Here is a 27,515-nt window from a genome sequence, read left to right on the forward strand (position 1 = left end):
TTATATTTCCTTAATCACATAACTATTTGTTGAGTGCTTTGCCACTAATATCACTATATAAATAACAGCAAAGAGCGTTTTACTTCCGGGAAGCTCGCTTTTCCCGCACCAAGCCAGCAGCTGAACGCAACCTCTTCTTATTGCGATCTCATGAAGGCTATATACAGTAAACAAAACCATTTCGGAGCCGTAGCTAAACCAGTCCGGGTGGCGGCGCTGTCCAACCATTTATTGACAGAGGACCAACGTCTTATGCAGGACCCGCGTTTGAATTGCAACCATTTAATCGTACATATAGGACTTAATGGTCATTTTATCGCGTAACTTGCCGACCGAACCGTCCGAACATAGCAGCATTTCAACTGGAGAAAAGAGCCGCGATGGGGACAGCTTTGCTCTACGACGAGGAGATGACGAACTACAAGTTGCTGTGGGTTGAGTAAGTACGCATTAAATATACTTGCGAAATACAACCAAGTATACTCAAATGCGTCTAAATTTAATTTAAATAGGCCTGGCATCGGAGTTTAGCCGACGCTATCGTGGTTAACACGTTTTAGCTACAAGCTAAACGGGCAAAGTACCAGCACACTGATGTCTAGCTGTCAAAAGCGCAAAGAAATGCTGAATAAACTCACCTACGTTTTACGATTTTTTTGGTAACATTTCGGAATGTTTAAGTCTTAAATGTTTTTTTAATGTGTTGTGGTAGGAACAAAGTTTTGGTGTTTCACCCGGTCTCTTTAAACGGTAACACGGAGCGCTTTTTTTATGACTATATTTAAGGTGAAAATTGTTTTCTACTTGTGACTATTAGGCCAGATAAATTCAAGGTCTATTACAGTATATTGCAGCATTTAAAATGCTTTAATATTCGCGAAAAAACGTGACTTAGTCAAACTTGTGTCTTACGTATTCCTGTAAATAAAAGCAAACGCAACATTTTTTTAAGTGTCGAAATGTTTCACCGAGATAGATCGATGTTGTAATTGTTTTATTTCATAATGCTTGTGTCTACGTTATTCCCTTTGCTTGAGTCAGCATTTAAACGACGTGTTATTGAATGTTGTAGTTCGACGTGGTTGTTAGTGTAACTGAAAGCAAATTCATATCCTGATTATAATAAAATTCTGATCCAGTCCAGTATGTAAAATCGAGGTCCCCGAGCGACTGACAGTGACTCATGAAGCTCTGTTGAGGACGGGGCTTGTCAACCGCTGTGTGTCCATACCTGTTCGTGAGGCCGTCGATGCCGAGATTCTCCTAGTTCACAGGTGACGTTGAACCACAGACACACTTTCAATGGTTTTAAACTAACCCACGCTTTGGTCCCAACAGCGAGGAGTACCTGGAAGCTGTGAAGAAGACTCCTTACATGACTCTTGAGGACCTGAAGGACTTCACTCTGCAGTATGGTGACGTCTACTTCCATCCTGTAGGTCTTTCTCTGCTCCTCAGTTGATCTTCCTGCTGTGATTTAAGCTGTGATATTGTTGTGTAGAACATCTACCATTGTGCCAAGCTGGCTGCAGGAGCTGCACTGCAACTGGTGGACGCTGTTTTGACAGGGAAGGTGAGGAACGGCATGGCCCTGGTCAGGTGAGGCTGTGACACATCAACCTTCACTGAGTCACTGGCTGCTGAATCGATCTCCTGGACTTTTGAAAGGGGCTTCAGAAAGTTTACTTTTTACTTGTCAATGCTTTGGTTTAGCAGCTAGCAACATACTTGTGTGTGTACTGTAGCTTTGTGTTGTACTTCACAGGCCTCCGGGACATCACAGCATGAGAGATGCAGCCAACGGCTTCTGTGTCTTCAACAACGTGGCCATCGCCGCCAAATATGCCCAACAGAAACACAGGATAAAACGGTCACATTGCTGTTCCGTGTGTAACACAATCAACTGATTTTGACATTGTTAAATCTTCTTCCAGGGTGTTGATCGTGGACTGGGATGTCCATCACGGTCAAGGTGTGCAATATAGCTTCGAGGACGACTCGAGGTCAGTGTTTCCTTCTTTCAAGTTTCTCCTGCTTTGATATCTGAGTTTGGACTGAGCCCGTTCCCCAGCGTGCTCTACTTCTCTTGGCATCGCTACGAGCATCAGCAGTTCTGGCCGAACCTCAAACAGTCTGATTTTGATTCTGTGGGCAAAGGAAAAGGCGCCGGAATGAACATCAACGTTCCCTGGAACAAGGCGAGTGACATTCGGCTCGAATTGAATGTATTTATTGAATCGTAAATTTAAGGTTCATACACTGCAAAACCATGGAAAAATGGTGACATGCTCACTTGCGCCCCCTCCATTTCCCAGGTGGGAATGCAGAACAGCGACTACCTGTCAGTCTTCTTTCACGTCCTCCTCCCTGCTGCCTATGAGGTGAGCTTGTTGCCTACCTCGTAGCCTTCAGACGTATTGAAGCCTCTCTCAATCTCTCAGTTTGCTCCAGAGCTGGTGCTGGTGTGTGCAGGCTTCGACTCTGCCATCGGAGATCCAGAGGTACACTTCGTCCCCGCGTCAAGTCTCAAGTCGATTTAATGATCATGAGATGCTTCCAGGGTGAAATGTGTGCCACACCTGACGTCTTCGCCCACCTGACTCACCTGCTGATGAACCTTGCAGGAGGTCGAGTGTGCGCCGTGCTGGAGGTCTGTTCACTCAGTTTGACCCACAAGCTGCTCAGCTCACCACATTCTTCCTGCTGCTTGTTTGTGAGTTTAAACTCCTCATTGTTCCAGGGCGGCTACAACTTGACCTCACTACCTCAGTCTGTGTGTCAGACCGTCCACACTCTGCTGGGAGACCCGTGCCCTCGACCCCAAAACCTCCCTGGTCCCTGTAGAAGGTTTTTTCTCGGCTATTGTAATGATATCAGCAAACAGCAAAACGTAGCACCTAAACTGGTGTCTGTTTCCTTCAGCACGCTGGAGACGCTGCACTGTGTGAGAGCTGCACATCAGAAGTTCTGGTCCTGTTTCTCATGCGCAGGTAATCACTTTTCCAAGAGCCAAAGACGTGAGGAAGAGTTGTTGATCAGATTAAAAATCCTCGATTGGTCCCACAGTACGGTAATTGACACTATTCTGACAGGAAAGGTCCTGATCAGTGAGTTGCAGTGTGGTTTCATGTTGACAAGGAGCACACAGAGCTGTTCAGGATCAGAGGCCGTCTGGCAAACCATTTGAGTTGGAATGGATTGGCTCATTCCAGTCAGTTAATCCCCATTGAGGTCTGATGCATCTGGACCTGTTCCACAGGCCTCGTTGGCGCAGTAGGCAGCGCGTCAGTCTCATAATCTGAAGGTCGTGAGTTCGAGCCTCACACGGGGCACTTCTTTTTTCGAAGAGTCAGTTGTTGAGCAACAGTCCTATGTATTCAAGTTCTGCAATCACACAGTAATTCTTGTAATGCTACTGCAAAACAATTACATTTTTTTGTTTTCTTGCTGTCAATACAGGGATTGTCACGGTATTCTCAGTACAGTACGACACTTTCAAACTGCAGAGAAAGGTGCTTCTGCCTGTCAACTGGTTGTAGCGCAGAGACACATTCGTAGGGTTTGGATCAAACCAAAAAAAAAATGGCAGCTTTCACAGGACGGCAATGACCATTCCGCGTGTGACATTATTTGGGATGTCTGGTGAAGTAACTGCCTCGTTGGCGCAGTAGGCAGCGCGTCAGTCTCATAATCTGAAGGTCGTGAGTTCGAGCCTCACACGGGGCACTTCTTTTTATTCATGTTAGTCAGAGATTTCTGCTCAATAGCTAATCTTTTTGAAGTATTTATGTAGAACACCTTGCTAACAACTTCAGACATGACCTGCTGCGCAATGGTCAGCTAAACTGAAATTTAACGCTGAAGAATCCCTCTAAAAGTTCGGGGTTTCTTTTTGTTTACATTGTGTGGTAAATCCCATTCCCTTACCTCACATTTAGATGAGATTAGCTCCTCTACATCGCTGAAGAGCTGTTAAAGTACTGTCAAAGAATAATTTGATCTTCTATCCGGGATACACCAGGAAGGGTGTGTTTGACTACAATATCTGGAAGAAGATTGGCACACAATGGCAGCTTCAAACCCTCCCAATTGTGGTAATCTGACTGGTATTTCTAATCCAGTAATATTACCAATCCCACCTGGTGGTGGTCATATAATTAGAATATTATGAAAAAGTTAATTTATTTCAGTAATTGTATTGAAAGTGTGAAAGTTGTATTTTATGATCTGATCCATTTCAAACATTTATTTCTTCTAATTTTGTCGAACATTACTGACAACTAGATTATTACTCACAACAACCAATATAGAATAAACAATGAAGATATTATTAAAAAGATTTCTAGAAATGTTGGCCGACTGAAACGTATGTGCACCTGCTATGACCACCACCTTAATGTTCTCCTTCTCCGACTGAAATGTAGGTGCTGGTAGCCCGTGTTGCTTGAACTCATGACCTTCAGATTAGGAAACAGACACGCAGCCTATGCCATTGAGGCATGATGATTGGCTGAGCAGCCTCCCTCGGGGACTCCAGTCTCGTAACATGGCCAGTCACAGTAGTGGACCTTGATCCTAATAAAAAGACGTGTTCGTCCCTGGGTGGGCTCGAACCACCAACCTTTCGGTTAACAGCCGAACGCGCTAACCGATTGCGCCACAGAGACATGATCCCGTGCTGAACTCCTTACAAAAAAAAGATATGTCAAACGAAATAATGATAAAATGAATATTGCTGTTAAACATATACAATGGATATAGTTTTCTGTTGTTATTATTCTGCGACAGAACATTTAGCTATAGCCATTCAGTTGCTGTTTGTGATAAAATGTGTGTTGGGGTTAGATAGTGTGAGATCACTTTATTGGAAGTAAAAACTGTGCACGTCCCTGGGTGGGCTCGAACCACCAACCTTTCGGTTAACAGCCGAACGCGCTAACCGATTGCGCCACAGAGACATGGTTCTGGGCTGAACACCTTATAAAAAAAAGATTTCAAATGAAATAATGAGAAACTGAATATTGCTTTAAACATATATGATGGATATAGTTTTTTGTTATTATTCTGCGACAGAACATTAAGCTATAGCCCTTCAGTTGCTGTTTATGGTGGAACGTGTGTTGTGGTTAGATAGTGTGAGATCACTTCATTGGAAGTTAAAAAAAAAAAAGTGTGCACGTCCCTGGGTGGGCTCGAACCACCAACCTTTCGGTTAACAGCCGAACGCGCTAACCGATTGCGCCACAGAGACATAACACTCCTCTCAAAAGCAGGCCGTAAAATCGAAATTTCAAATGATACAATGCTAAGCATTGACGTCCAACATCTATGCTGGATAGAATTTGTATTATTACTGTAAATATTCTGGAACTGAGCATAAAGCTAAGCCCCTTTTTAATTCCTATTTATGGACTTAAAATGTGTGTTGCAGTTTGATACTCGGCGTGCGATGGGTTCATTGGAAGCTAATTTAAAGGTTAAAAGAAAGTAACCTCATCCCTGGGTGGGCTCAAATCACCAACCTTTCGGTTAACAGCCGAACGCGCTAACCGATTGCGCCACAGAGACCTGCTCCACTTGTAAATCCTGAGAAAAAGAATCGATTTTCAAATGGGATGTCCTTTTTCCAGCAGACGCTCCGACTTTTGAGATTAGCACAAAGCGTGTTAAACTGGCGGCGGAAGAACAGGAGCAGCCAGTAGGGGGCGCCAGCACAGAAGCCATTTGGCCAGAGCCACCGCAGCGTGTCTCTTCTCCTGCCCGTGTGGCAGCCGTGCTCCCAGACCACGTGACAGTCTCTGGATGTTGTCAGCGTTTCTGTTCGCCTCCGATACTCAAGTGAGAGACACTAACAAACAAGGATGTGCAGCTCTTTTCTACTGTTTATTTCTGATCAGAGAGAGTTTGGTGGAAGAAGCTCAGTCGGTGCTCGGCAGGGTCCTTGCGCTAGTGGACGCGATGGACTCAAATAAGGTGACGTATTGAATGCTATTGGTTCAAATGAAGCTGCGGTCATGTGACCTGAAGTGTGTGAAGTAGGGCAGTCAGATGACGTCTGTTGTTACTTATGCATTGAAATAGTTCCGATGTATTTCAAGGATCTTCTCAGCATTAACTGGTGCTTTTAATTGGAGCAGATCTGCAGAGGCTTGGCTCTGGTCAGCGATGTTTCCATGGCGACGAAGAGTGTCCTTCAGCATGCTGCTGCTGAGCCGAGCCGTCGGTGAGGCCTCATCTTTATTCAACATTCATTGTAATTATCGTCTGCTTAAGTTAACGTAATCTCGTAGGTTACTTTGAGTGGCATTTTTTCGAGCAGGAAAACAGAGCAGGAAGGCAGGGGTGGAAAGTGAAAGTGAACCTGCTTGAGGAGCATCACAGTATTTGAAAATCTCAAAATAAAAAGTTTCTGATACATTTTAGGGACTGTTATTAGCTTCATGATGTGTGTTCATTTTACTATCAGCAGCTTGATAAAAACATGTTGCTCACCTTACTTTGGATCAACTGGTCACTCAGTGTCCACTTCATCCATCTTCTGTCAAAAAATGGTTTTGCTTGTGTAACTAGAATCAGTCAGCGAAGACGCCTGGCACTGGCACTAACAAGTGGTGGTCTCTCCTCCGTGCAGGGTTCTGGTTGTACTTGTTGGAGACATGGAGCTCGGGAATTTGACGGCAGACGTCGGGTGAGTGTCGAGTTTCACCCTCATGAAGAATTCATGAAGCATCTGCAGCGGAATCAGCCACAACCACTTTATTTCTCAGGAACACTCTGCTGGTCCATCTGAGTTCCAAGCAGCCAGAGGAGGAGAACAAGTGTTACATCAGAGTGTGTCTGAAGAAGGTGGAGTTCACTCGGCTGCTCTTTAGTTTGTTCATAATTCTTACCGTGTTAGAGATTCAGATGGATTCAAAGGGCTTCCTCTGATGTTTGGGATGGGGGTGAGGTCTGATATTTTATCTTTTATTTGACACTTCTTTTTCATGAAGTGCTTGTCCTGTGTTGCCCAGCGTTCCCATATTGGGTCATCCATAACTCTGCGTGTCCCTCTGCAGGGCTGTAGCGACGTGTCGGCTCTCACCCAGGCCGTGCTGGGCCTCCTGCTGCCTCTGGGCTACCAGTTTGACCCGAGTCTGGTGCTGCTTATCCGGTCTCCAGCCTGTGGTGTCTGTGATGACATGTGGCAGCAGCTGACTGGTCTCCTGCAGGGTCTGGCTCTCGGACATATTCTGGTCCTCATGCAGGTGAGCAGGCGGGGCTTAGACTCTCCACTCTAGCATTGACAATGTAGGATTGATAATATATTAATTCATTTTATCAAAAATCATTGCATCACACATTAAAAGAAGAAAAATGGAAAATAAAGTGTAATAAATAATAAAATGTAGTATTTTTATGATTTTTTTTGTTGAAATAAAAAGACAAAATAACAATATATTTGTCAGCTAAACTCATAAACATTGAATTCATTATTTAGGGAATTAAATTTCTGGTGAAATTATGTTAATATAATAATTATTATACCAGTCCTTGCTATTATAGTTATTTTAAATGAAAAACAATACTGTATGCAAACAGTCGAATATATGAATGAATATAATTGAAGCTAAATAAAGATGAATTTCTCTAGTAAGAAACTATTGGAATCTCAATGAAACAGCAGTAGAAATAAAAGACGAAATGTGCACATAATGAACATAAAGGACACGTATTGAAAGAAAAACAAAATAAAATCCAAGAGAAAAAGCTAAATGAAAGGCAACACTGAAAAAAGTAACATGAACAGTGTCAGTATAATAAAGTACACAACAAAAAAGAAACATTTTGTGTTAACAAAGCAGAACATTAATTAAAAAATAACAACCAACCATTGAAAGGTTTCCTGGATTCCAGTATTTTTCCTCACTTATAGCTGAACTCAGCAGAACTGCTCTTGGTTCTGTTTCAGGAGAGTGAGGAGTCCAGTGTGGCTGCGACGGTCTCGGCTCTCTCTGGAGACCCGGCCCCACCACTCGGACGTCTCTCTGCTCCCCTGCAGGAGGACATGGACACGCTGGAGTTGCTCAGGAGACGACTGCAGGCCGACTGGACGATGCTGAGGACCACAGGTGAGCGACACTGGACCACAGATCTGAGACCAAAACGGAGTCTATTTTCTCTTCTCTCTCCAGCAGCACCTGAAACTGACCAAGGAGGTGATTGAGGCTTGTTTCTACTCAAATAAATTCTTTTTCACTGTTCTGTCGTTTTGTCATGAGTCGCACACCAACACTGCAAATAGTGATTTCGCACACAACCATTTTATGCTACACTATAGTTAAATTTATGATGTAATCTGTTCACATTAAAAACATAAAAAGTTTAAATATCCTAAAAAGATAATATATTTTCAAAAAAGAGACACAGAGATATAACAATATAAATACATATATTTAAAAAATAAGAAATAAGAATTGACATTTCATAATGTAAAAGCATCAATGGGAATGAATTTTTAACATTAATTTATGAATTTAAAACTCACTAAAAGAACAAATTTCGATCTGGTTTTCACTCAAGACAAAATAGCAACAACACTAAATTGATTTCCATATATGGAAAGGCACAGCCTACTACCACATTAAAGTAAATGAATGTGTAGTATTAGTTCTTTTTATTTCCACATTTTTTATGGTGCACAATACGAATCTTGTGCTAAACAAGAATTGGACTGAAAAATTGAGTGAGAGACAACTGGAAAATGGTGACATTAGGTAATGAAAATGGGATGAACGATAGATTTTGATATGATATAAGTGTGAAATAGATACAGTATATTTTCAGGAGACGTTCACGAGGCTTGTTGTTGCAGTTCTTCACCCGGCCTGTGAGCTGCGCTGTGGTGCGCCTCTAAACTGAATCAGTCGAACTCGCTGCTGATGCTTCTTCTGTCCCGCACCGAGACTGTCTGCTCCAAATACTCCCCGTCTCACCCTCATTAATTGTACTTTTCTGGTTCAGAACCGAGGAAATAACGCAACAACACCCACCGAGAGATGTCTGGGACCATGACGTCATCTTCAGGGTCGCACAAGATGAAAAAGGACGAGTCCTTTCTGGGGAAATTAGGAGGCACCCTGTCCCGGAGGAAGAAGTCCAAAGAAGGTAAATGAAAACAAGTGATATGTTTAGTTTTTTTTTTTTTTTTTTACCGTTCCAAATACACGCTTTGACCCGAATATTAACCCGCTGTTTTCTTACACTTGTTACGTTCCTGTCCATGGTGCTGCGGTCACGTGACCTCCACATCAACCATAATTAAATAATACGGTTGTTGTCCTTTTTTTTCCAACGTTTTGGACATTTTCAATGGCGCGGAAGCCCTTTTTGCAACCACGAACTAAAGCGTACCGTCTTTAATGAGTGAGTTGTTCGATTCAAGTTTATGTGTGAGGCCTGACCAGACACTCGTCCCAGCTCTTGAACTCAGAAGCAGAAAATAGATCCGGCGGGAATGTCAGATAAGACAGATCACTTCACACGTCACTTCTGTCCTGCCTTCATTTGAAGGAAAGGAGAGTCATCTCGCTATATTACTCTGTTGCTTCCGAACGCTACATTTTCCCAACTGCTTGGGAAACTATTTTAAGCTGCAACAGTCCAGTGACAGACAGCTGCAAGCTTCGACCCCTGTGTGTGTGTGTGTGTGTGTGTGTGTGTGTGTGTGTGTGCGCGTGTGTGTGTGTGTGTGTGTGTGTTGAGTCAACCATATGTTTCCAGGGAAGAAACAACAGTGACACATACACACAAATTGTTCCAGCATTCGCACTTCAACAGCAAGAGGAGGAACCGTTGGAAGTTCGTTTTTCAGTGACTGAATACAAAAGTATTATTATTATGATTATTAGTAGCAGTAATATTAGTATTTATAGTAATAATAAAGATTATTATTTATAGTAATAATTATTGTCATTCAAATTTTGGCTCATGCTATTTTTTCAAATACCAGATCTTGGAGCATGGAATGAAGACATAGTGAAGTAGCGTTATTATTATAACATTAAACAAACAACAAAGCAAATTAAATAAAAAATATAAATAAATAGACAATATACGACCATAAGACAATCTTTCTAAAAATATATATATAAATATGCGAATTAAATATATTAACATATGAACTGTCTCAGCTCACCGATCAAAACCTCTCAATGGTATAATCACCCAGCCCTAACTAGAAACTCAGCACCTTCCAAAAGTATTTTTGATATATATTTTATACTCAATATTATTGCCCTATATGCCACTTTTTTTTGCTATGATGTTGAGAGGTTAGCAGGTGGCAGTAGAGTGACACAGCCCCTAAAACACACTCCAGTGTCATGCGAAGAAGAATACTCTCCAGTCTTCAGCTGATTCTGTTGGTCTTCATGAAGATGTTTCAATTTAGCAACACTCACGTGTCTAACCTCTGGCTACCTGACGCAGTCTTGGCTTGTTTGCTGGTTCAATTCTCTGTGGAACTTTTGCCTCAATCTTGGGGATGTTTTAACAACAGTGACACTGCTGTGCTCCTGCCCTCTGTAGAAAATGAACTGGGGAAATACTTAGATTCATAGATCCAAATGAATCCTCAGATAGAACCTCACCAAAAGTCTAGTCTATTTCGATTGAGATGTGTTTGTCCGTTTTCGTCTTATTCTCTTTACAAAAGAGTGGAGTCCCATGATATATAAACTCACCCTCTGTGATTGACAGAGATGGGGAAAAAAGGTGGGGTAGGAGGTTTAAATAGCACAACAGACTTAAGACGTGGTGGAACCAAAACTTGTGGCAAACATACTAATCATTTCCAGCGCCACATCTGATTCAGTCGCAGCCATATTAGGATGCAGATGTCTCTGGTGTCACATCAATAGTTTCAGTTTGAAGTGACTAAAATAATTGCGACATGGAGCTGTGGGAGAAAACTTGAGGTGTTGGTTGTCACTGACATTGTCTTGACCCTGCAGACGTTGGTGGTTTCGGAGGGTGGGGTCCCTTCAGTGGAGGAAACACCGTGAAGATGAGCTGGAGAGTTTCCTCTTATTTCACACAAGAGTGTGTCACCAAGGGTGTTAGTTTGTTTTGACAAGTGTGGAGGGCTTGGCGGAGGCTATTAGCCAAAGTGACTTTTGATAAGTGCTATAGTGGGTTACACGTCAGATTAGGCTGCTATAAAAGCATCTGTGACATGATCTTATTTCATGTTTTCAGTCAAATATCAATGTTTTGCTCTCAGTGCTCGGACAGAAACAGAACTTTTGGTGGATTTAGTATCATAAAAGTTGAGATGTATGTTTGACGGGGGGTGAAAGTAAATATTCATTCAATCATTCATCATTTATAAATGGCTAATCTTCACATATATTAACTGTACTGACAGTGTTGCATGTATCGAAATCAAATTGCACATTTCCAGGCGTTGGAAATCAGAACTTGAACCAGGTTTTATAAATATTTATTCTTTCTCAAACTAATTTAAGCTGAAACCTGTGAACTGTTCGCCTGTGTGTGTTTCACACTTGACGACACTTCTTCGTATTCCGTCTTCGCCCACACGGTGGCGCCACGGCACCTCACATCTTGAGAAGTGTCCTGTCCTGGGCGCCCCCTCCTCTGGCGGGATAGACACCTGGAATAAGCAGGAGAAAATGAACGTTTCAGGAACCGTTGTGACCCAAAAGTCTCTCTGGTGAGTGATGTTGGACCCTGGTGGTGGTCTCGGCGTGGGAAGGTGCACTTGGAGAAACCTTGAATTTAATTTGTGTTTTTTTGGTGCAGACAGTTTAAGTTTGGGAAAGGAAGTGTGTAGGTGGCTGATAAGGTTTGGTCACAGCGATGACTGTAGTCACATCCTCATGACTTATCAGCTCGTTCAAGCGCCTCAGTTTGTATGTAAACCTTTGAGCTCATCACTGTCAGAGGACGGCCACAGCAGTAAGTTGCAGCCTTTTTTAAATATTCTGGTTTAACCTTCTTCACAATGAAGTATTTTTATTTGTAAAATCTCAAAATGCAGTTGTTATTTTTTTGTGATAATAATAATATTAAGTTTATTCAGAACCTAATTTCTATTCTGAATTGAACTCAATCTGTCTATATTATTATATCTAGGATTGCACTGTAAAAAATCTATTTCCATTTCCATATTTAACATTGATATGTTGACATTGAATTTTAGAGAACTAAAATGGACATTGTTTTCATTTCAGAATAATAGTTTTAACACATGATGCTTAATTTACCTGTTATTTAGCCACAATGTAACCAATATTACAAAGTCATTATTATATAACCCATGTTTTGTCCTTAAACTGATAGTAACTAAAACACATTGTCATGTTATCAGTTATTAAAACTGTTTCTAATTATTTGATTTCTATTTCAGAAAAAAAGGATAAAATTACCTTTTAATTTTTAGACATAAAATAAGATAAAATATATCTCGCTTTTTCTTTTCTTTTCTTTTTTAAAGGTGAAGCAGACATGGCTCTGTTGTTTGTAAATGCAGTCTTTTAGACTTCCACTAGATGGCAGAGCCACCACTCCCGTGTGACGGAGTCCTCTGATGTGTGTGCTGTAAATAGCAGGATCTATATTTACTCGGTCTCTCGTCTCCCTCACTGCTGCATTATTTATACCCCCACTTCCCTTCAGCACCCCTCCTCTTGGGGGGTGGGAGGTTGACGGCTTCTGCTGATGTTGACTCTAATTTTCCCCTGAGAGAAACAACAGTGACCATATTTAGCTGCTCCTCAGAGGAGAGGTCGTCGGAGAGAAAGTATCTCCGAGTTAATGAACTGTGATTCTGTTAACATGTCATCGAGCCACTTCTGCTGGATCCAGTTACTCCCTCGTGGGTGCGTCGCAGCGGCACCATCAATCAGAAGATACGCACTGTAACAGAAGTCCTCAGATCTGCTGGCAGTAGCTACAATCCCACCAGTTTTTGATCACAGAATTGGAGAGTTCCTTTTGAAGTGCTGTTCACCACTATATCCACCAGGGGGAGCAGCCCAGAGTCCAAAGTTTGTGACGACAACAAACTCCAAAGCCAACATGGTGACTGTGGAGTCAGTATTGATCATGTAGCTCTTGCACAAAAGAGGAAACGGAGGCAGCGTCACAGGAGGTGGTGGCCGGTGAGGCTGTTCAATATATCTCCACTGGAGGACGGAGAATTTCCCCCATTGTTATGTCTTCTTCGCGTCTCACTTGAGCTACGTATCGGGTAGTAACAGCCCCCATGGTTTCCGGTGCGAGTGCCCTGTATGGTCCGTATCAGTAAGCTGTGTGGAAACATGCTGCAATACGGAGGAAATAAACCTAGAGCGCGACAGGTGGCTCCATCTAGATCTGTATGGAACGTTGAGCATAAATGAGCCTTTAGATGAACAGAAGTGACTCAAAGTACAACCCAGCAGATGTGTCTCCTGGCAGCTTCCTTGCTGAGGTGTTCCAAACATCACACTGTTGATCTCAGTAAGAGGCTTCTGGGGACCATGGTAGTCCGGGCATCTTTCATTTGACTGCTGCCCCTGGAACCTCGTTGAGACTCGGAGTAGATAAACTAGAAGGAGTTGAATGAGCTGGCTTGAACATCGACTAGAGCGCAGGTATCAAAACATGTCTGCAGTATCTCTCACAATCTTGTTGACTCAATATTTAGCTCTCGACCACACTATACTTCTTATATATTGCTTGACCTACCGGTGGCTCTCAATATTTACTTCAACTCACTGACTGAATTGCTCAGAATTTGATGCACTATCTCGTCATTGGGTCTGTTTAAGCAGTTATTTTGGGTCGCTATCATATTATCATGCTATCTATGTATTTCATTAGTAAAAATATTGTACTATTATGGCTGATATTTGACAAGCTACTGACCTGCCATCACTGGCCTTTGACTGGAGGTCCACATGGTCTAGTCCTGGTCAGTGTTTTACCATCTAGTCTCCAGACTCTCTCTCCCTTCTGCTCTCTCTCTCTCTCTCTCTCTCTCCCACTCTCTCTCTCTCTCTCTCTCTCTCTCTCTCTCACACACACACGCACTCGCCAAAACTCTGGCGTCTCTGGTAACTGGAGTGCAGCGCTGGGCTGTGACAGAAATAAACACGTGATTACACTCCTGCCGCTGCTCAGTCTGTGCGCTTCACACACACACACACACACGCACACACACTCTCTCCTGTGGCACCTCGGGTCGCTTCCATCACTTTCCAAAGTAGTTGCGTGGACATGTCGGGGCTGCTGTGTGGAACCAAGAGGAAGAAACAAGGTAACCTGAATTGAGGAAGTCTGGTGCTGACATGGGGAAGAATATTCTGCTAATCTGCATTTCAGATGGATTACAGTGTGTTTGTGGATGTAGAAGCTCTGTGTTTGTGTGTGTGGTGCATCTGGGAGATTAAAAGTGCCTGCTGACGCTCCAGTAAATCATGGCGCATTGATTATTGAATGCAGCAGCAGAACGGTCATATATCACAGACAGCTTTCTGAAATTCACATTTATTCTGTCTTAAAATGCGCTAGTTTGAATCAGTTCCGGTCATGAGAACCAGCCATTGTCAGTATAGGAGTGTGAGGCATGTGGTAGAGATCAAGATACGTAGTTATATTAAGAAGTCAGTTACAAACCTTGTGGACAAAGTGGCAACAGTAGAAGATGTTCTCTGTCAAAACACTGCCATGGTCATTCAGAGCAAAGAGAAACAGCTTCTGAAACTCAAGTGTAAACGCTTAACTGTCTCAGCTCCCTCTGGTCAGAGCTCCAGGTCGACTCTTGAGCTTGTGTCCAGATCAGTGCTCGGAGACGGGAAACGCTTATGTTCAAAGGCTGCTAGTTGCTCTGTGACCATTAAAGTTCATGAGATTAGGAGTGAGATTGTAATCCCGCAGAGATGCTGGCTTCCTGAGTCGCTTTCCTCCTCCAGCTTTGAAAGGTCTGGGCCTCAAGATAAGAGCTGACGGTGGCCTTATGTGATCTGAACTAGTGCTGTCGACAGACCAAAATTATAACCTCAATTTATCGCTCTAAAGCTGAGTTAACTCACGATTAATGCCTGATGAATGTATCTAATTGTGTTTTAACGGAAGCTGTTCTCAATACCGGAGTGGAGATTGGGAACAGATACAAACGTCTGATTAAATTGCCATTAATTGTGAGTTAACTCAGCTCCAGTGCGATAAACTGAGATCAGAAATTGTAATCAGTTGACAGCCCCAAGTCGAACACATTTTGAAGAGTCATGAAAATGATGCTCGCACAACTGTATCTCACTGTGTGTGTGTGCAGTGAGCGATCTCCACGAGGAGGGCAAGAATGCCATCAACGCGCCCATGCTACCTTCAGGGACCGAGATCCATCCTGAGGACACTCTCATGGGTACACACACACACTCTCACCGGCATTTGCAGCACCATGATGTGCTTGCTGGCTCACATCTGCACCCACACACCACTTGAAAGTGTACACATTATTTCAGGCACATGTAGACACTCAATGGGTGCATCCTCATTTTCAGTGAAACACAACAAGTAAACCGTCACACATCTCACATGCAGACAGACCAGCGCACTCACACCATCCCGTGCACACACAAACGTGTTCACTAATGCATGTAGTGACAGAGCCGTTCATCTCTTTGCCAGAGGAGAACGCTGAGAGGATCATGTTGGACCCGACGTCACGGGAGAATCCTAAATTTAAAGATCTGCTGAAGGTCAGTTTTCCTCCCTGATCAAAGTGGTAGTGACACCTAGTGGTGTAATTTAGACACGAGTGTGAGAAGCTACTGTGCTGTCTTGCTCAGGTTCTGATCGACTGGATCAACAGTGAGCTGGAGGAGGACCGGATCATCGTGAAAGACCTGGAGGAGGACTGCTATGATGGTCAGGTGCTGCAGAAGCTCTTTGGTGAGGAAGTGTGTTGTCGAGCTGCTATCGAAAGCTTAGCCGCAGCTTTGAAAGGGTTTTAATTTCAGAAAATCTAGCTCTGCTTGTCCTTCCTTGCAAAATATGTCTTGGCTGACACAGATGACAGATTTTCTCCAGGAAACATCGAGGCTGCGAGTTGCTTCACTTGCTCTCAGTCTGGTCTTCATGATGTGCCAAATATGTCATCTGTGAGCTGTAAACTGTGAAAATAAAGTTTAAAAAATGCATCTTTTTGTATTTTCTCTGACAGAAAAGTTGTCTGGCAGGAAGCTGAACGTCGCCGAGGTGACGCAGTCTGAGATCGGACAGAAACAGAAGCTTCAGACCGTCCTGGAAGCCGTGAACGAAATCCTGCGTCCGCATGGTTGGTCCATCCAGTGGAACGTGGACTGTGAGTGACCCTGTCTGCTTCTACCTGAGCACATCTGAGACAGTGTGGACACTTTCATGCCTCCTCCATCTGTCCCCTTCTCATGTCGTGCTCCCTGCTGCACTCTGATTTCCTCCCACAGTCCAAAAACACAGTGGTCAATTGTCAACTTTTAACTGTCCATAGGTGTGTATGTGTGTGAGTGGCTGTCTGTCTATACGTGCCTTGTAAGGGAGTGCAGGCCTGTCCAGGGTGTCCCCAGCCTCTCACCCTAGGTAGCTGGGATAGAACCCCCCCAGCTCCATGTGCGGCCATAAAGGAAACATATGCACAATCATTGTGTTTTGCAGCAATTCATTCTAAGAACCTGGTTGCCATCGTCTACCTGCTGGTGGCGCTGGCGATGCACTTCCAGGCTCCCATCCGTCTGCCGGAGCATGTGTCAGTGAAGGTGGTGGTGGTCAAGGTGGGCACTGTCCTCGTGAAAAGAAAACTAGGATTAATGCCTTTAAATTACTCATGTTTAGCCAAAATACAGTTGTGTAATCATGTCAAGTAAATCTGCTGACTCTGACTCTGACTCTGTTGTCCACGTGCCCAGAAGCGAGAGGGGATTCTTCAGACGGCGCTGGTGACCAAAGAGCTGACCAGCACCACGGAGTACGGCCCTTCTCTCTCCGTCTAGGTTTGAAGGCCCACAAACTAACTCACACCCTCTTGTTGCCTTCCAGGATGATGTTGGGGCGCTTCGGTAAGTCTGAGCCTTTCATTGATGGAGGGACGGAGAGAGAGGTGGACGTGTGGATGGAGAGATAGAGGAATGGCGTGACACTGATGACATCACAAACGTGTGCCGCAGAGCGCGACGCCTTCGACACGCTGATGGACCACGCTCCCGACAAGCTCAACGTGGTGAAAACGGTCAGACCCCCCAACACTGGTCACGTGACCGATAACACCCGAGTCACATGATGTTGCTTGCAGTCGCTGATCACCTTCGTGAACAAACACCTGAACAAGCTGAACCTGGAGGTGACGGAGCTGGAGACGCAGGTGAGCGCTCATGTGACTGCGAGGACATCTGGAGTGTTGAACATTCCACGTGTGCTCGCGCTCAGTTCGCTGACGGCGTCTACCTGATCCTGCTGATGGGCCTGTTGGAGGACTACTTCGTGCCGCTCTTCAGCTTCTACCTGACCCCTGAGACCTTCGAGCAGAAGGTCAGTTCGGACCCACCACCTTTCACCCCCCCAGGAAGCCAGCTGAGAGCGAGTCTGTGTTTCAGGTCCACAATGTGTCGTTCGCCTTCGAGCTGATGCAGGACGCAGGTCTGAAGAAGCCGAAAGCCCGAGCTGAAGGTGATCCCGCACTCACGCGCCCCTCAGGGCCAGTCTGTCGACTGTCCAGTAGGTGGAGACATAGTCCAGCTTGTATTCAAGAACTAGACGCTCCTCAACTTGAAGAGGCCCAACTATTTTTTACTCTAAACACAAAATTACTACCAAAATATTGTATTTAATATTTTCAGCAGTAGCCAGGTAAAATAATATTAGTGCCTTATTAATATTCGTACGTTTTAGAGTTGAAAAAATATCAAGTCAAACTAGCAAACCTTGTCATTTTCCTACAACTGTAGTAGCACCTGAACACATCATCCTTGACTTGATGGGTAATACATCAAGTCTCCGGCCTCCGATTCATGTAGATCATGTCAATCATCTGAAGGAGCTGGAATTATATCGTCATGAACCCATTGATCACGACTCTTCAGCGGAAGATAAATCACATGCTTCTTTCCTTCTCAAGTCTCATTTGCCTAAACCCTCTCCATTAAGAGCTGGAGCAGCCGTCGGGCGGCGACCAAGGCGCAGCCTCATTTGCATAATTTCAGAGCAGCACCTTCATTTTCTGCTCCGACTAATTCCCCCTTAAAAACCCCTCAATTAGAACGAGCAGGTGAGCGCTTCGCTTCGGGACCTTTTAATCATCGTTTTTTTTTTCTTTTTTTCTCGCCGTAGACGTCGTCAACCTGAACCTCAAGTCCACCCTCCGAGTCCTCTACAACCTGTTCACCAACTATAAGAACTCAGAGTGAACGTCGCGCGAGGGCTCGAGTCCGTCGCTTTATTTATCTCGCTGGAGCTTTTCAAAGGTCTGTGTTCATCATTTCATCGTCGCCGTGACGACGCAACTCTGGTCAGATGTGCTGCTTCACGCTAATGTGCAATTTTTACCTTTATCTGCCGCCATGTTATGGTTTTTTTTTTTAAATATTTTTTTATGAAAGAGTGATGGAGGTCAAATCTACTTTTATGATGATCAGTCTGTTGTCATGACCAACTGAAGGAATTAAATTCAACGCTGGAGAACCTGTTCAGTGACTGGCTGAAGTTTTTTTTACCGCAGTACTGTTAATAACCAACTGAGTACATTTCTAACGTTTTTGAGCCAAGTATATGCATTTGTAGCTTCTGCAGGCCACATGTGGCCACATTTGGCCCCCGGACCTGGGGTTTGACACATATAGCAACTGAATTTTACGGTTTAAAGATAAGCTTTTTGACGTCAGTAACCAAAAAATGCTGAAATCTGACATGAACGCCGACCTAAAAATGAACATTAATTTCCATAGTTAGTGTTGACTTTAAAGTTTAGTTCCGAGTCTCTTTACATCTCTTTGTTGCCATGGTAACCCTCCCTCCTGCCACGGGTGAGACCTCCTGAATGTCACGCCGCACTCGCTCCCCAACAATCAGCCGCCCAGAAGCCCCCCAACTCTGATTGTTCCTGCAAATGTCAGCGGCGACAGAAGCTCCCGCCCTCACCAGACACCAGGAAGCTGCCGCTGCTGCCAAGAGGAAGTGATGCTGCCGCTGCTTCTCCCCCGCTTGAACTGACTGTTGATTCTGAAGAGACCAACAGGCAGGTAAGAGCCACTTCCTGGTCGTACTGATCCTCTGTGACCCAAAGCTTAACCCTTGAATGCCCCTTGGTTTCAGTGCAGAGCAATATCGAAGCCTTTCATGTCACTTCCTGGTTATATTGCTCTCCAACCTCAGGAAATGTCTCCCCTCCTGACTTTTCTCCAGATGATATATATATTCTTAAAATCATTTTTATGTCATTTCCTGTCCATTATAATTTGCATGAATATTTTACCTTTGCTCATCACTTCCTATTAATATGTGACCATAGAATAACCATCCTGATGAAACATATGACAATATTTAACCCCTTCCTGCTGATAAATCCTAATTCAGACGAGATATATGTCGGCTGTTAACAGTTCTACACCCTCTCTCTTCTCAGAGTTGACAGTATTTAGAGCTGGTGCGTCACTTCCTGTGTTTGTGCAGCAATATTTTGCTCTTTTCACGTGACTCTGCTCTGATATTTGTTCTGATCGTTGTTCTTTCAGAGCAGTAGTTAATCATTTCTGCTCATTTAATGATAACATTTACAGGATTTCATTTCAGACTGCTGGCTCATGTTGGTCTGTCTGTGTGTGACGACATTAACTCCATTCACACCACTTTCGGTTGTTTTCTGGCGGCTTTCACTTCATTTCCTGCTCAAATTAAGTCTCAATATCACTGAAATTTCACGCCACTTATTTGGCAGTTTTTCATGTTGTTATTTATTACATGTCTGGGAATCTGTTGTTTCTCAAATATTTTCTATGATCATTTATGTGTCAATATTTAACCCTTTCACTCCACCTCCTGCCCAAATTCTCCTTGTCACTGAGGTCCCTGCTCCTATTGATGATGAATGTAACAGTGTTTCACACTTTCCTGCCTGAAAGCCGGTTTATTTTTTTTAAAAACGTCATTCAAATGAACGTGGAGAGTTTCCCGAGTGCTGAGTGAGCTGCCGTCTTTCTGCCAGAAGGTAGGAGGCAGCACTGTTATCTTGACTGTCTCTCTGGTGATGGACAGAGCAGAGCATCAGACGGAGACATGGAGGGGGACCTGGCTGTGGGCAGGAAAGAAGACCCGGACGTCCATTTGTTCCCAGGTGAGACTGCAGCAACGCTCCGGACGCAGCGTCGAAATACAGTCAATAATCCTATCCGATAATCCTGCTGAGTCGGGACCGCTGTTGGGGGACACTGAGGCATGATGCCATCCATCACCTCTTCACGGTATCGTCTTAAATAGCTGCATTCTTTGCTCCACATTTGTGAATCCAAGTTGTAGATCAGAGCGGTGAGATTTACATCAACTGGGAGGAGGCCCCGGGGCAGACCTGCTGGAGAGGTTCTGTATCTGACTGGACCCATCTGTCCTGCAGGTGAGAGGAGGAAGATCATCCAGCCCACGTCACTGAGAGACCCCAAACTGGAGAAGCTGAAGGAGGTGAGTGGGAACATGAATGACATCTGCTGCAGCCACGCGAGGGGCGGGGCCTGTGAGATTTGAATCACCATCATTAGCAGCCTTCACTGGACCTTGTCGAAGGTGATCCAACGATCCACACTGGAGCTCAGAGAGCAGACCAGAATTGGACTGAGTTTGGACTGTTAAAATGCATGTAAACAGCTCAGTCAGCTTAGCTTAGACCAGGCCTTCTCAAACGGTGGGGCGGGCCCCGCTGGGGGGTGCAGAAATTTGATAAAACTGGATGTGCATTGCACATGCTGATTCTCCTCCGTGACGTCTGGTTACGTCGGGATTGAGAACTGGGCCACGGGTGTGTGACGCTGTGACGAATGGTGTCTGCAGGTGCTGCTGGATTGGATCAATAGCAGCCTGAAAGTGGAGCACATCGTGGTCCAGAGTCTGGAGGAGGATCTGTACGACGGCCTGGTGCTCCATCACCTGCTGGGTGAGCAGACACACACTTTCACTCACATTTATCAAAGACATTTATCCAATCAAATGAGACAGATTGTTACTGAATACATGTATTAATTCTATTCATTATGGCATCAAATGCATTACAATAACTAAATAATAACAATAATATTAATAATAACAAAACTGTTATATTAATTATGTTAATATATTAATAATGTAATTAATGATTTACAATGATTTATAATTAGTTATATTAATCATCATCATCACAAAACAGATGACAAAACATATTGATGATCTTTATTTTGTCATATCAAATATATTTGCTAATTAAAATAAAAACACATTGAAATACTAAAAATAAAAACTACAATTCTATATTTGAAGAATTTACAATTATTCAAATGACAGAATGATTTTGCTTGAATGTTTTAGAATAAATACAGTAATAGTAATATATTTTTTTAACTTAAATTACTATTTATTATTTTATTATTTTATCATATTATGTATTATGTTCCTGCGCTGAGCATATGAAGATAATAACCGTGTCAATAGTTTTTACGTAGCTAGATGTCCAATAAAAGTCTTGTACCTCATACTGAGTCTCAGCGGACGGGAGGTTCATTCATAATGCAAAGAGAGTTTAACATGACACGAGTGTGATGCTTCATATTCACGGCGGTGCTTTACCCCCCTGGTCAGCCAGGTTGGCTGGTGTTCGCTTGCCTCTGGAGGAAATCGCTCTGAGCCGTTCGGCCCAGATCCACAAGCTGGAGCAGATCCTGCGGGAGCTGGAGCCGACCCTGGGCCTGCGGGAGGACGAGCCCGTCCGCTGGAGCGTGGAGCGTGAGTGGTCCCGCCGCCGCCGCCGCCGCTTCTCCTCGCCTGCTGCTCGGTCATTAGTCCAGACCCAGGGATGTCGCCTGAACTCTGGGCCTCGGCAGTTACCATGGCAACTGTCAACAGGATGGAGATTTCCAGACTAAATTAAGTTCAGCCCTGTTTCGTTATGTTTCACGCAGAAACACACTGATCTGAACCTCCAGGACACAGAAACCAGCCAGTGAGGAGGGGAAAAAATATGTCCAAAAAGTGGACAAAAAATCCTGTATTTGAAAACATTATATTTCTAATTTGTGAAATATGTAGATATATTAATACGAACAGGTGAAAATGTAGGATAAAAGTTGATATTAAAGAATAGCAAGTATTAAACAAATGATTTATTAATGAAAAATTTAGAATGAATCGATAGAAAGATATGAAAATCATTGAAAAGTATATCTTAAATGATTATGAATAATAAGATGCTGAAACAGCATCTTTTAAAGGATTTTTAAATAAAATAAAAATAAAAATAAATGGGGGACATTCAGTACAAAAGAAAAAAGATCCTGTGAGAAGAAGGTTCTGGGGGAAATGAGGGTTAGTTTGACTGAGCTGGACCTCCAGCAGGTTCTGACCTGTGCCGGCAGCCGCTGACCTGCAGCTCAGGATCAGCTCTCCTCCTCATTATGGCGCTGAAGCTGCAGGTCTCAGCTCAGCGGGTGTCCGGTCGACTGTGAAGTCCTCCGCTGACCTCGCTGACCGCAGCTGTGGGAGGAGCTTCACAAGGAAACATGTTCTGTCAGTCATCCACCAGAAGGACCTGCTGGCCACCCTCCATCTGCTGGTTGCCATGGCAACCCGCTTCCAGCCCGAGCTGCCGCTGCCGGCCGACGTGCAGGTGGAAGTTCTGGAGCTGCAGGTGAGTTCCCGCGTCAGACGGGCTGCGGCCTGGCCTCTCTTCCTGACGATGGCATCACCGTCAGGTCAGCAAGAACGGCATCAGGTCGGAGGTCACGACCCAGGTCCTGACGGGGCCCAGGTGAGAGCACTGGTTCACCCTGAAAGTCTTGATCTTCCAGGTGACTTCTTTGTTGGTCCTGCAGCTCGGACTCGCTCAGCAAGAGCCACGGTGAGTATGAGTGCTGCTCATTTCACTGTAGAGAGCGACCCGTGCTATTCTCCCGATCTGGCCACTAGGGGGCGATGCTGTTGACCGCTTACTGAAGCAGGAGGCCCACAAGGTCGACCTGGTGAAGAAGGTATGACTGCAACTCTACCCTTCCAACAGCAGACGGGAAGGTGAAAGGTGTCATTCAATGAAACCTCAGCTCAAATGTCACTCCCGGCCTTGTTCCTCTCAGGCTCTCATCAACTTTGTGAACCAGGCCATGTCCCCGTTAGGCCTGCAGGTGGCAGACTTGGACAAACAGGTGCGTAGCTACCGGTCGCCTGGGAACGTCAGCAGTGAACCCGGTGTCGGTGTGTGGCAGTTTGCCGACGGTGTGATTCTGCTGCTGCTGATCGGACAGTTGGAGGGCTTCTTCCTGCCGCTCTGCCACTACAGCCTGACGCCGGTCAACCATGCTGAGATGGTGCGTCCCACTTCAGACTATTCTTCCGTTCTTCTGGAGCGTGGTCTGTATTATTGTTTTGCTGGACAAAAAAATGTCTGCAGCAAGTTAGAGAAGTAGGTTTCATTTTTATTATTGTTCACCATGTTTCATCATCATTATTATTATTATTATTATTATTATTATTATTATTATTATTATTATTATTATTATTATTATTATTAATATTTTATTACTACTACTACTAACAATAATATTTATTTATTTTATTATTTATTTATTTTATTTTTATATTTACATTTGACTGCTTATATCATTTTTCTAGATTACATATTTACGTGTTCATGGAAATATTTGTCCAAGTTAGTCATTACTTTTTATTCACAAATGTTGCAACATTTGTGTCCTAAAACTTTAGTCGTTGTTTTTTTTTAATTAACCTTATTAAAAAATTTCCCCACATTACATTATTTGTTGTTCATTCTTATGAAACAAAAAAATTGCATTTTTCTCCATTACCAACCATATAGATTCATCATAAATCCATTTTTTAAAGATTCATTAACACACAGAGAACTTGTGTATACAAAATGTATTTATAATATTATACATTTTAGCTGCCGGTCACTCCGTCGTGTTAGCTGGCAAGACACCATCAACTGAAGTCTCGGTGTCACGCGGACGGTGACTCTCCTCTGTGACGTCATAACTCCTCATGAAAACAGAATCAGAAAACTTGACTAATCCTAAGGGAAACTGTGTTTGTGTGTATTCATCCACGTTTGTCTGAGACGCTGAAAGCCTCAGTCAGGTTTGCAGACAAGCTAGTTTGTGACCTGAAATAACACTTTTCTACTTTGTTTTTATCCTCTACCTTTCAAGCTCCACAACGTGACCTTGGCCCTCGACCTCCTGAGCGACTTGGGATTACTGACCACCCCAATCGACCCTCAAGGTGACAGATGGGCGTTCATCACCGGAACAAATGTGTCAATATACATGAGACGGCAGCTAGCACACGTGCAGTAGCAGCTCAGGAGCTTCACACACATGTTGGTATCTCTATCTTTGCAGGGACCTCTCATGGCCATTACCCTTTCCCCAGACTCTCCCCCTAAACCTAACCCTTCAAAACACATGGCTCACCTGAACCAGGACTCTGAGCCAAACTGAAACCCAATTATTTGGAACTCTTCACCCTCAAACTGAGGCTTAACCTTGTGGGGTCCTGCTAAATGTCCCCACAAAGCCAAATGGTCCTCACATGGAAGTGTTTTGTCAAGAATCAGTACCCAAAAAGTAGGATAAACAAGCACACACACACATGTTTGTTTTGCTGTTTTTGTGAAGACCTCTCACGGCCATGACCCTTTCCCCAGCCTCTCACCCTTAACCTAACCATCCAAAACTCATGGTTCACCTGAACCAGGACTCTGACCTTTTAGTGACGTTTAACCCTCTAAATCTAAGCAAAATGTCCTCACAAGGAGGCGGCTTGTCAAGACTTGGTCCTCACAAGTATAGTAAACCATGCACAAACAAACACACAGTGACAATGAGAGACTGGAGGGAATGTCACACACACAGACACGGATATAATCTCAGTTGTGAACTAAACATTTACCACCCTCGCTCCCTGCAGTGGAACACACTCAGATCAGTCTCACGCACGCGTCTGCACATCAGTGGCTGACACACTCCGACACACACTCGGCTCAAGTGAAATTGAAGAGGCGGGCTGGCGCTCACACACAGCCGGGGCTAAACCTGCGTGTCTGTCGGCGGCTCCAGGGCCACGCCGGGTCCCCGTCACCCGCCTCACTGGAGCCACCACTCGCTGGTGAACCACTGGCGGCCTCTCGCCCCACACGTGAACCCCGCTTTCCTCCCATGTCTGAGTTGCAGCAGCTGAAACTCACCTGCTGTCTGAGGGCTGGTGACATCTCCAGTCCAAATATGAGACGTTTTATCTTCTTCCTGAGTCGTGTGTTTGACTCCTTCAGAGTCCTGAGTCGGCACTTCTGTAGTGCTGTTGAGCAATCATGCTGGAAATGCTAGAAGAGCCATGTCTGCTATGTCCCCTCGAGAAAGAAAGGATATGATAAATGAAGGATGAAATCATTGAATATGAATGAACTATCATAAATGTATTTCCTCATTTGCTGGCCTTTTTAAATTTATACATTTGTCTATATTTATTGTGTCCACTTCACTTATTTCAGAGTTTTATATGTCATATATCCATGTTTTCATTTATTCACCTATTTACATATTTCCATATTCTGCATTTCTCCACTTTATTGGAGGAAAATATATTTGTAGATAAATTAATATATGAATATGAAATGCAATAATATAATCATTAAATAATTATGGAAATGTAAAATACATGCATATTTGAGGAAACAGATGGATAAATAATAAATATAATAAATAATAGAAATATGGTAATTCTAACAACGTGTTACCATGTGATAATTTATTTCTGTATTTATTCATTTATTAATATTTTATTTCACCGCCTATTGAATCATTTATACATTTTTAAAAATATTTTCCTGTGTATTTTGTCCCTCATAAATTTTTGCACGTCGTATTTGCCAAACACCTGATGTGGTATGTTGCTGCTCTGCTGAGGTCTGTCTTGGTGAAGATGTTGGCTGTGGAGTCAGGACCGCTGGTCCAACCACAGAGGGAAGTGTCGCTGACGCCACTCTCGAACTGTCCCAACAAGTGAACCGGCTCCACTCCGGTCTCCTCACCTGAGCAAGGAGGCTCAGTGGCGCCCCCTCCCTTCCTCCATGTTATTGTTGAGCAAATCTCTGACGTGATAACTGCCAACATCTCCGCGCTATTAATCCAAGTCAGAGGCCAAGCTGTAATTTAATTGACTTTCAGTGTCTTTTTAATTACCGCAGTAATTGCTGTGACGGGGTGTCGGGTCCCAGCGGGCGGGAGCTAAAACGGGAGCCAATAATGAGGTCGCACTTGATCTTTGTCTCACGCCCAGCCTCTTGTTTGGAGGAGGAGTCAAGGCTTCACCATCCAACTGTCGGCAACATGAGCGCATGTTTGGATTCATGACAGCTCATTTAAAAGCAAACATTGTATTTGTTTGACTAAAAACTTCTCTTCATTTCCTCAGATGCGTGTGCTTTACTGCATATATTTGAAATCACCATCTTTTTTCCCCCACAGGAAACAATACCATATTTGAATATTCAAATTTATGAAGGTGAAAACATGACAATGTTTTTCATTGTCATGTTTTCAGCATGCCGGGTGGCTGAACGCTCTCTGGTGTCTCCGCAGACGTGGTGTCGCAGGACGCCAGCGCCACCTTGAGGATCCTGCTCACTCTGTTCAGGAAGCACCGCGGGAGCCAGGAGCCACGAGGGGAGGGAGCACAGGCGACGACTGGAGGCTTTCCAGTCCCAGAGCTGTGACACTGACACGCTCAGTGGAACAAGCGGCGTCTCATCCACCTCAGAATAAATCCTCTAATCTGTCCGTTACTGTTTATTTTGTTGCACAACAACACATGCAGAACATCTAGTTCTAAAGTTGTAGTTTTAAATGGTCTAAATTTAGTGCCCCCTGGTGGTCTGGAGGTGTGACTTCACCTTGCTCTGCTCCATTTCCTGATGTTCTTCAGCCATTCGATAGGAATAGATTTCATTGTTTACATAGCCTTACAAACGATATAATGTATCAACAAAACTGAATAAAATATGAACTGACAAAATATGCTTAGAATAAAATGTAATATTAGTAACTAGTTCAGCATTCTAAGATGGAAAAATAAATAAATAAAAAATGTTTTACAATCACAAGTCAAACCCAAAATGACCTGCCAAATGAAAACGCAAAATGTTAGATATTTAGAAGTGAAAATACATCTGCATTTCTGTTGTAAATAAAGTTGGCAGGGAGTGGTTGACCTCATGTGACCTTCTTCCTGTCAGCCCCTCACAGCTGGAA

The 27,515-nt window shown here is 43.8% G+C and overlaps 3 protein-coding genes and 6 non-coding genes across 15 annotated transcripts; 5 read left to right on the forward strand and 4 right to left on the reverse strand.

Annotated features, from left to right (window-relative positions):
* On the forward strand, positions 1 to 8,206 carry hdac10 (histone deacetylase 10). Its single transcript, XM_053886824.1, is given in 19 exon segments — positions 1 to 439; positions 1,140 to 1,274; positions 1,339 to 1,435; positions 1,502 to 1,599; positions 1,766 to 1,870; positions 1,935 to 2,003; positions 2,072 to 2,381; positions 2,442 to 2,501; positions 2,561 to 2,650; positions 2,741 to 2,847; positions 2,923 to 2,990; positions 5,631 to 5,838; positions 5,898 to 5,973; positions 6,138 to 6,223; positions 6,632 to 6,688; positions 6,768 to 6,846; positions 7,059 to 7,247; positions 7,952 to 8,111; positions 8,175 to 8,206. Coding segments are annotated over 19 exon segments (2,085 nt in total). The 5' UTR covers positions 1 to 380.
* trnam-cau (transfer RNA methionine (anticodon CAU)) lies at positions 3,260 to 3,332 on the forward strand. The gene has a single exon. It is a non-coding gene; the product is annotated as a tRNA-Met (tRNA).
* On the forward strand, positions 3,654 to 3,726 carry trnam-cau (transfer RNA methionine (anticodon CAU)). The gene has a single exon. It is a non-coding gene; the product is annotated as a tRNA-Met (tRNA).
* trnan-guu (transfer RNA asparagine (anticodon GUU)) lies at positions 4,594 to 4,667 on the reverse strand. Its single transcript has one exon. It is a non-coding gene; the product is annotated as a tRNA-Asn (tRNA).
* On the reverse strand, positions 4,885 to 4,958 carry trnan-guu (transfer RNA asparagine (anticodon GUU)). Its single transcript has one exon. It is a non-coding gene; the product is annotated as a tRNA-Asn (tRNA).
* trnan-guu (transfer RNA asparagine (anticodon GUU)) lies at positions 5,178 to 5,251 on the reverse strand. The gene has a single exon. It is a non-coding gene; the product is annotated as a tRNA-Asn (tRNA).
* trnan-guu (transfer RNA asparagine (anticodon GUU)) lies at positions 5,495 to 5,568 on the reverse strand. Its single transcript has one exon. It is a non-coding gene; the product is annotated as a tRNA-Asn (tRNA).
* parvb (parvin, beta) lies at positions 8,178 to 20,149 on the forward strand. Of its 3 annotated transcripts, XM_053885342.1 has the most exons (14): positions 8,178 to 8,198; positions 9,004 to 9,147; positions 15,323 to 15,412; positions 15,679 to 15,749; positions 15,840 to 15,942; positions 16,214 to 16,354; positions 16,684 to 16,799; positions 16,935 to 16,993; positions 17,065 to 17,084; positions 17,193 to 17,254; positions 17,318 to 17,386; positions 17,452 to 17,553; positions 17,619 to 17,691; positions 18,352 to 20,149. In XM_053885342.1, exons 2-14 carry the CDS (start codon positions 9,039 to 9,041, stop codon positions 18,426 to 18,428), a joined length of 1,092 nt encoding a protein of 363 aa, XP_053741317.1. In that variant the 5' UTR covers positions 8,178 to 8,198; positions 9,004 to 9,038; the 3' UTR covers positions 18,429 to 20,149. The 3 variants fall into 3 exon arrangements, with proteins under 3 accessions (XP_053741317.1, XP_053741316.1, XP_053741318.1); XM_053885341.1 differs by lacking the exons at positions 8,178 to 8,198; positions 9,004 to 9,147 and adding an exon at positions 11,909 to 11,961; XM_053885343.1 differs by lacking the exons at positions 8,178 to 8,198; positions 9,004 to 9,147 and adding an exon at positions 14,064 to 14,305.
* parvg (parvin, gamma) lies at positions 19,185 to 27,241 on the forward strand. 5 transcript variants are annotated; one of them, XM_053885345.1, is made up of 12 exons: positions 19,185 to 19,259; positions 20,222 to 20,350; positions 20,627 to 20,691; positions 21,058 to 21,160; positions 21,838 to 21,981; positions 22,767 to 22,882; positions 22,947 to 23,002; positions 23,067 to 23,092; positions 23,161 to 23,222; positions 23,325 to 23,555; positions 24,417 to 24,489; positions 26,847 to 27,239. In XM_053885345.1, exons 2-12 carry the CDS (start codon positions 20,293 to 20,295, stop codon positions 26,978 to 26,980), a joined length of 1,068 nt encoding a protein of 355 aa, XP_053741320.1. In that variant the 5' UTR covers positions 19,185 to 19,259; positions 20,222 to 20,292; the 3' UTR covers positions 26,981 to 27,239. The 5 variants fall into 5 exon arrangements, with proteins under 5 accessions (XP_053741320.1, XP_053741321.1, XP_053741324.1 ...); XM_053885346.1 differs by having other exon boundaries at positions 20,225 to 20,350; XM_053885349.1 differs by having other exon boundaries at positions 19,189 to 19,259; positions 20,272 to 20,350; positions 26,847 to 27,241.
* Positions 27,242 to 27,515: the final 274 nt, after the last annotated feature.

This window comes from Synchiropus splendidus, chromosome 14, assembly GCF_027744825.2.
Source record: "Synchiropus splendidus isolate RoL2022-P1 chromosome 14, RoL_Sspl_1.0, whole genome shotgun sequence".
Classification (NCBI taxonomy): Eukaryota; Metazoa; Chordata; class Actinopteri; order Syngnathiformes; family Callionymidae; genus Synchiropus; species Synchiropus splendidus.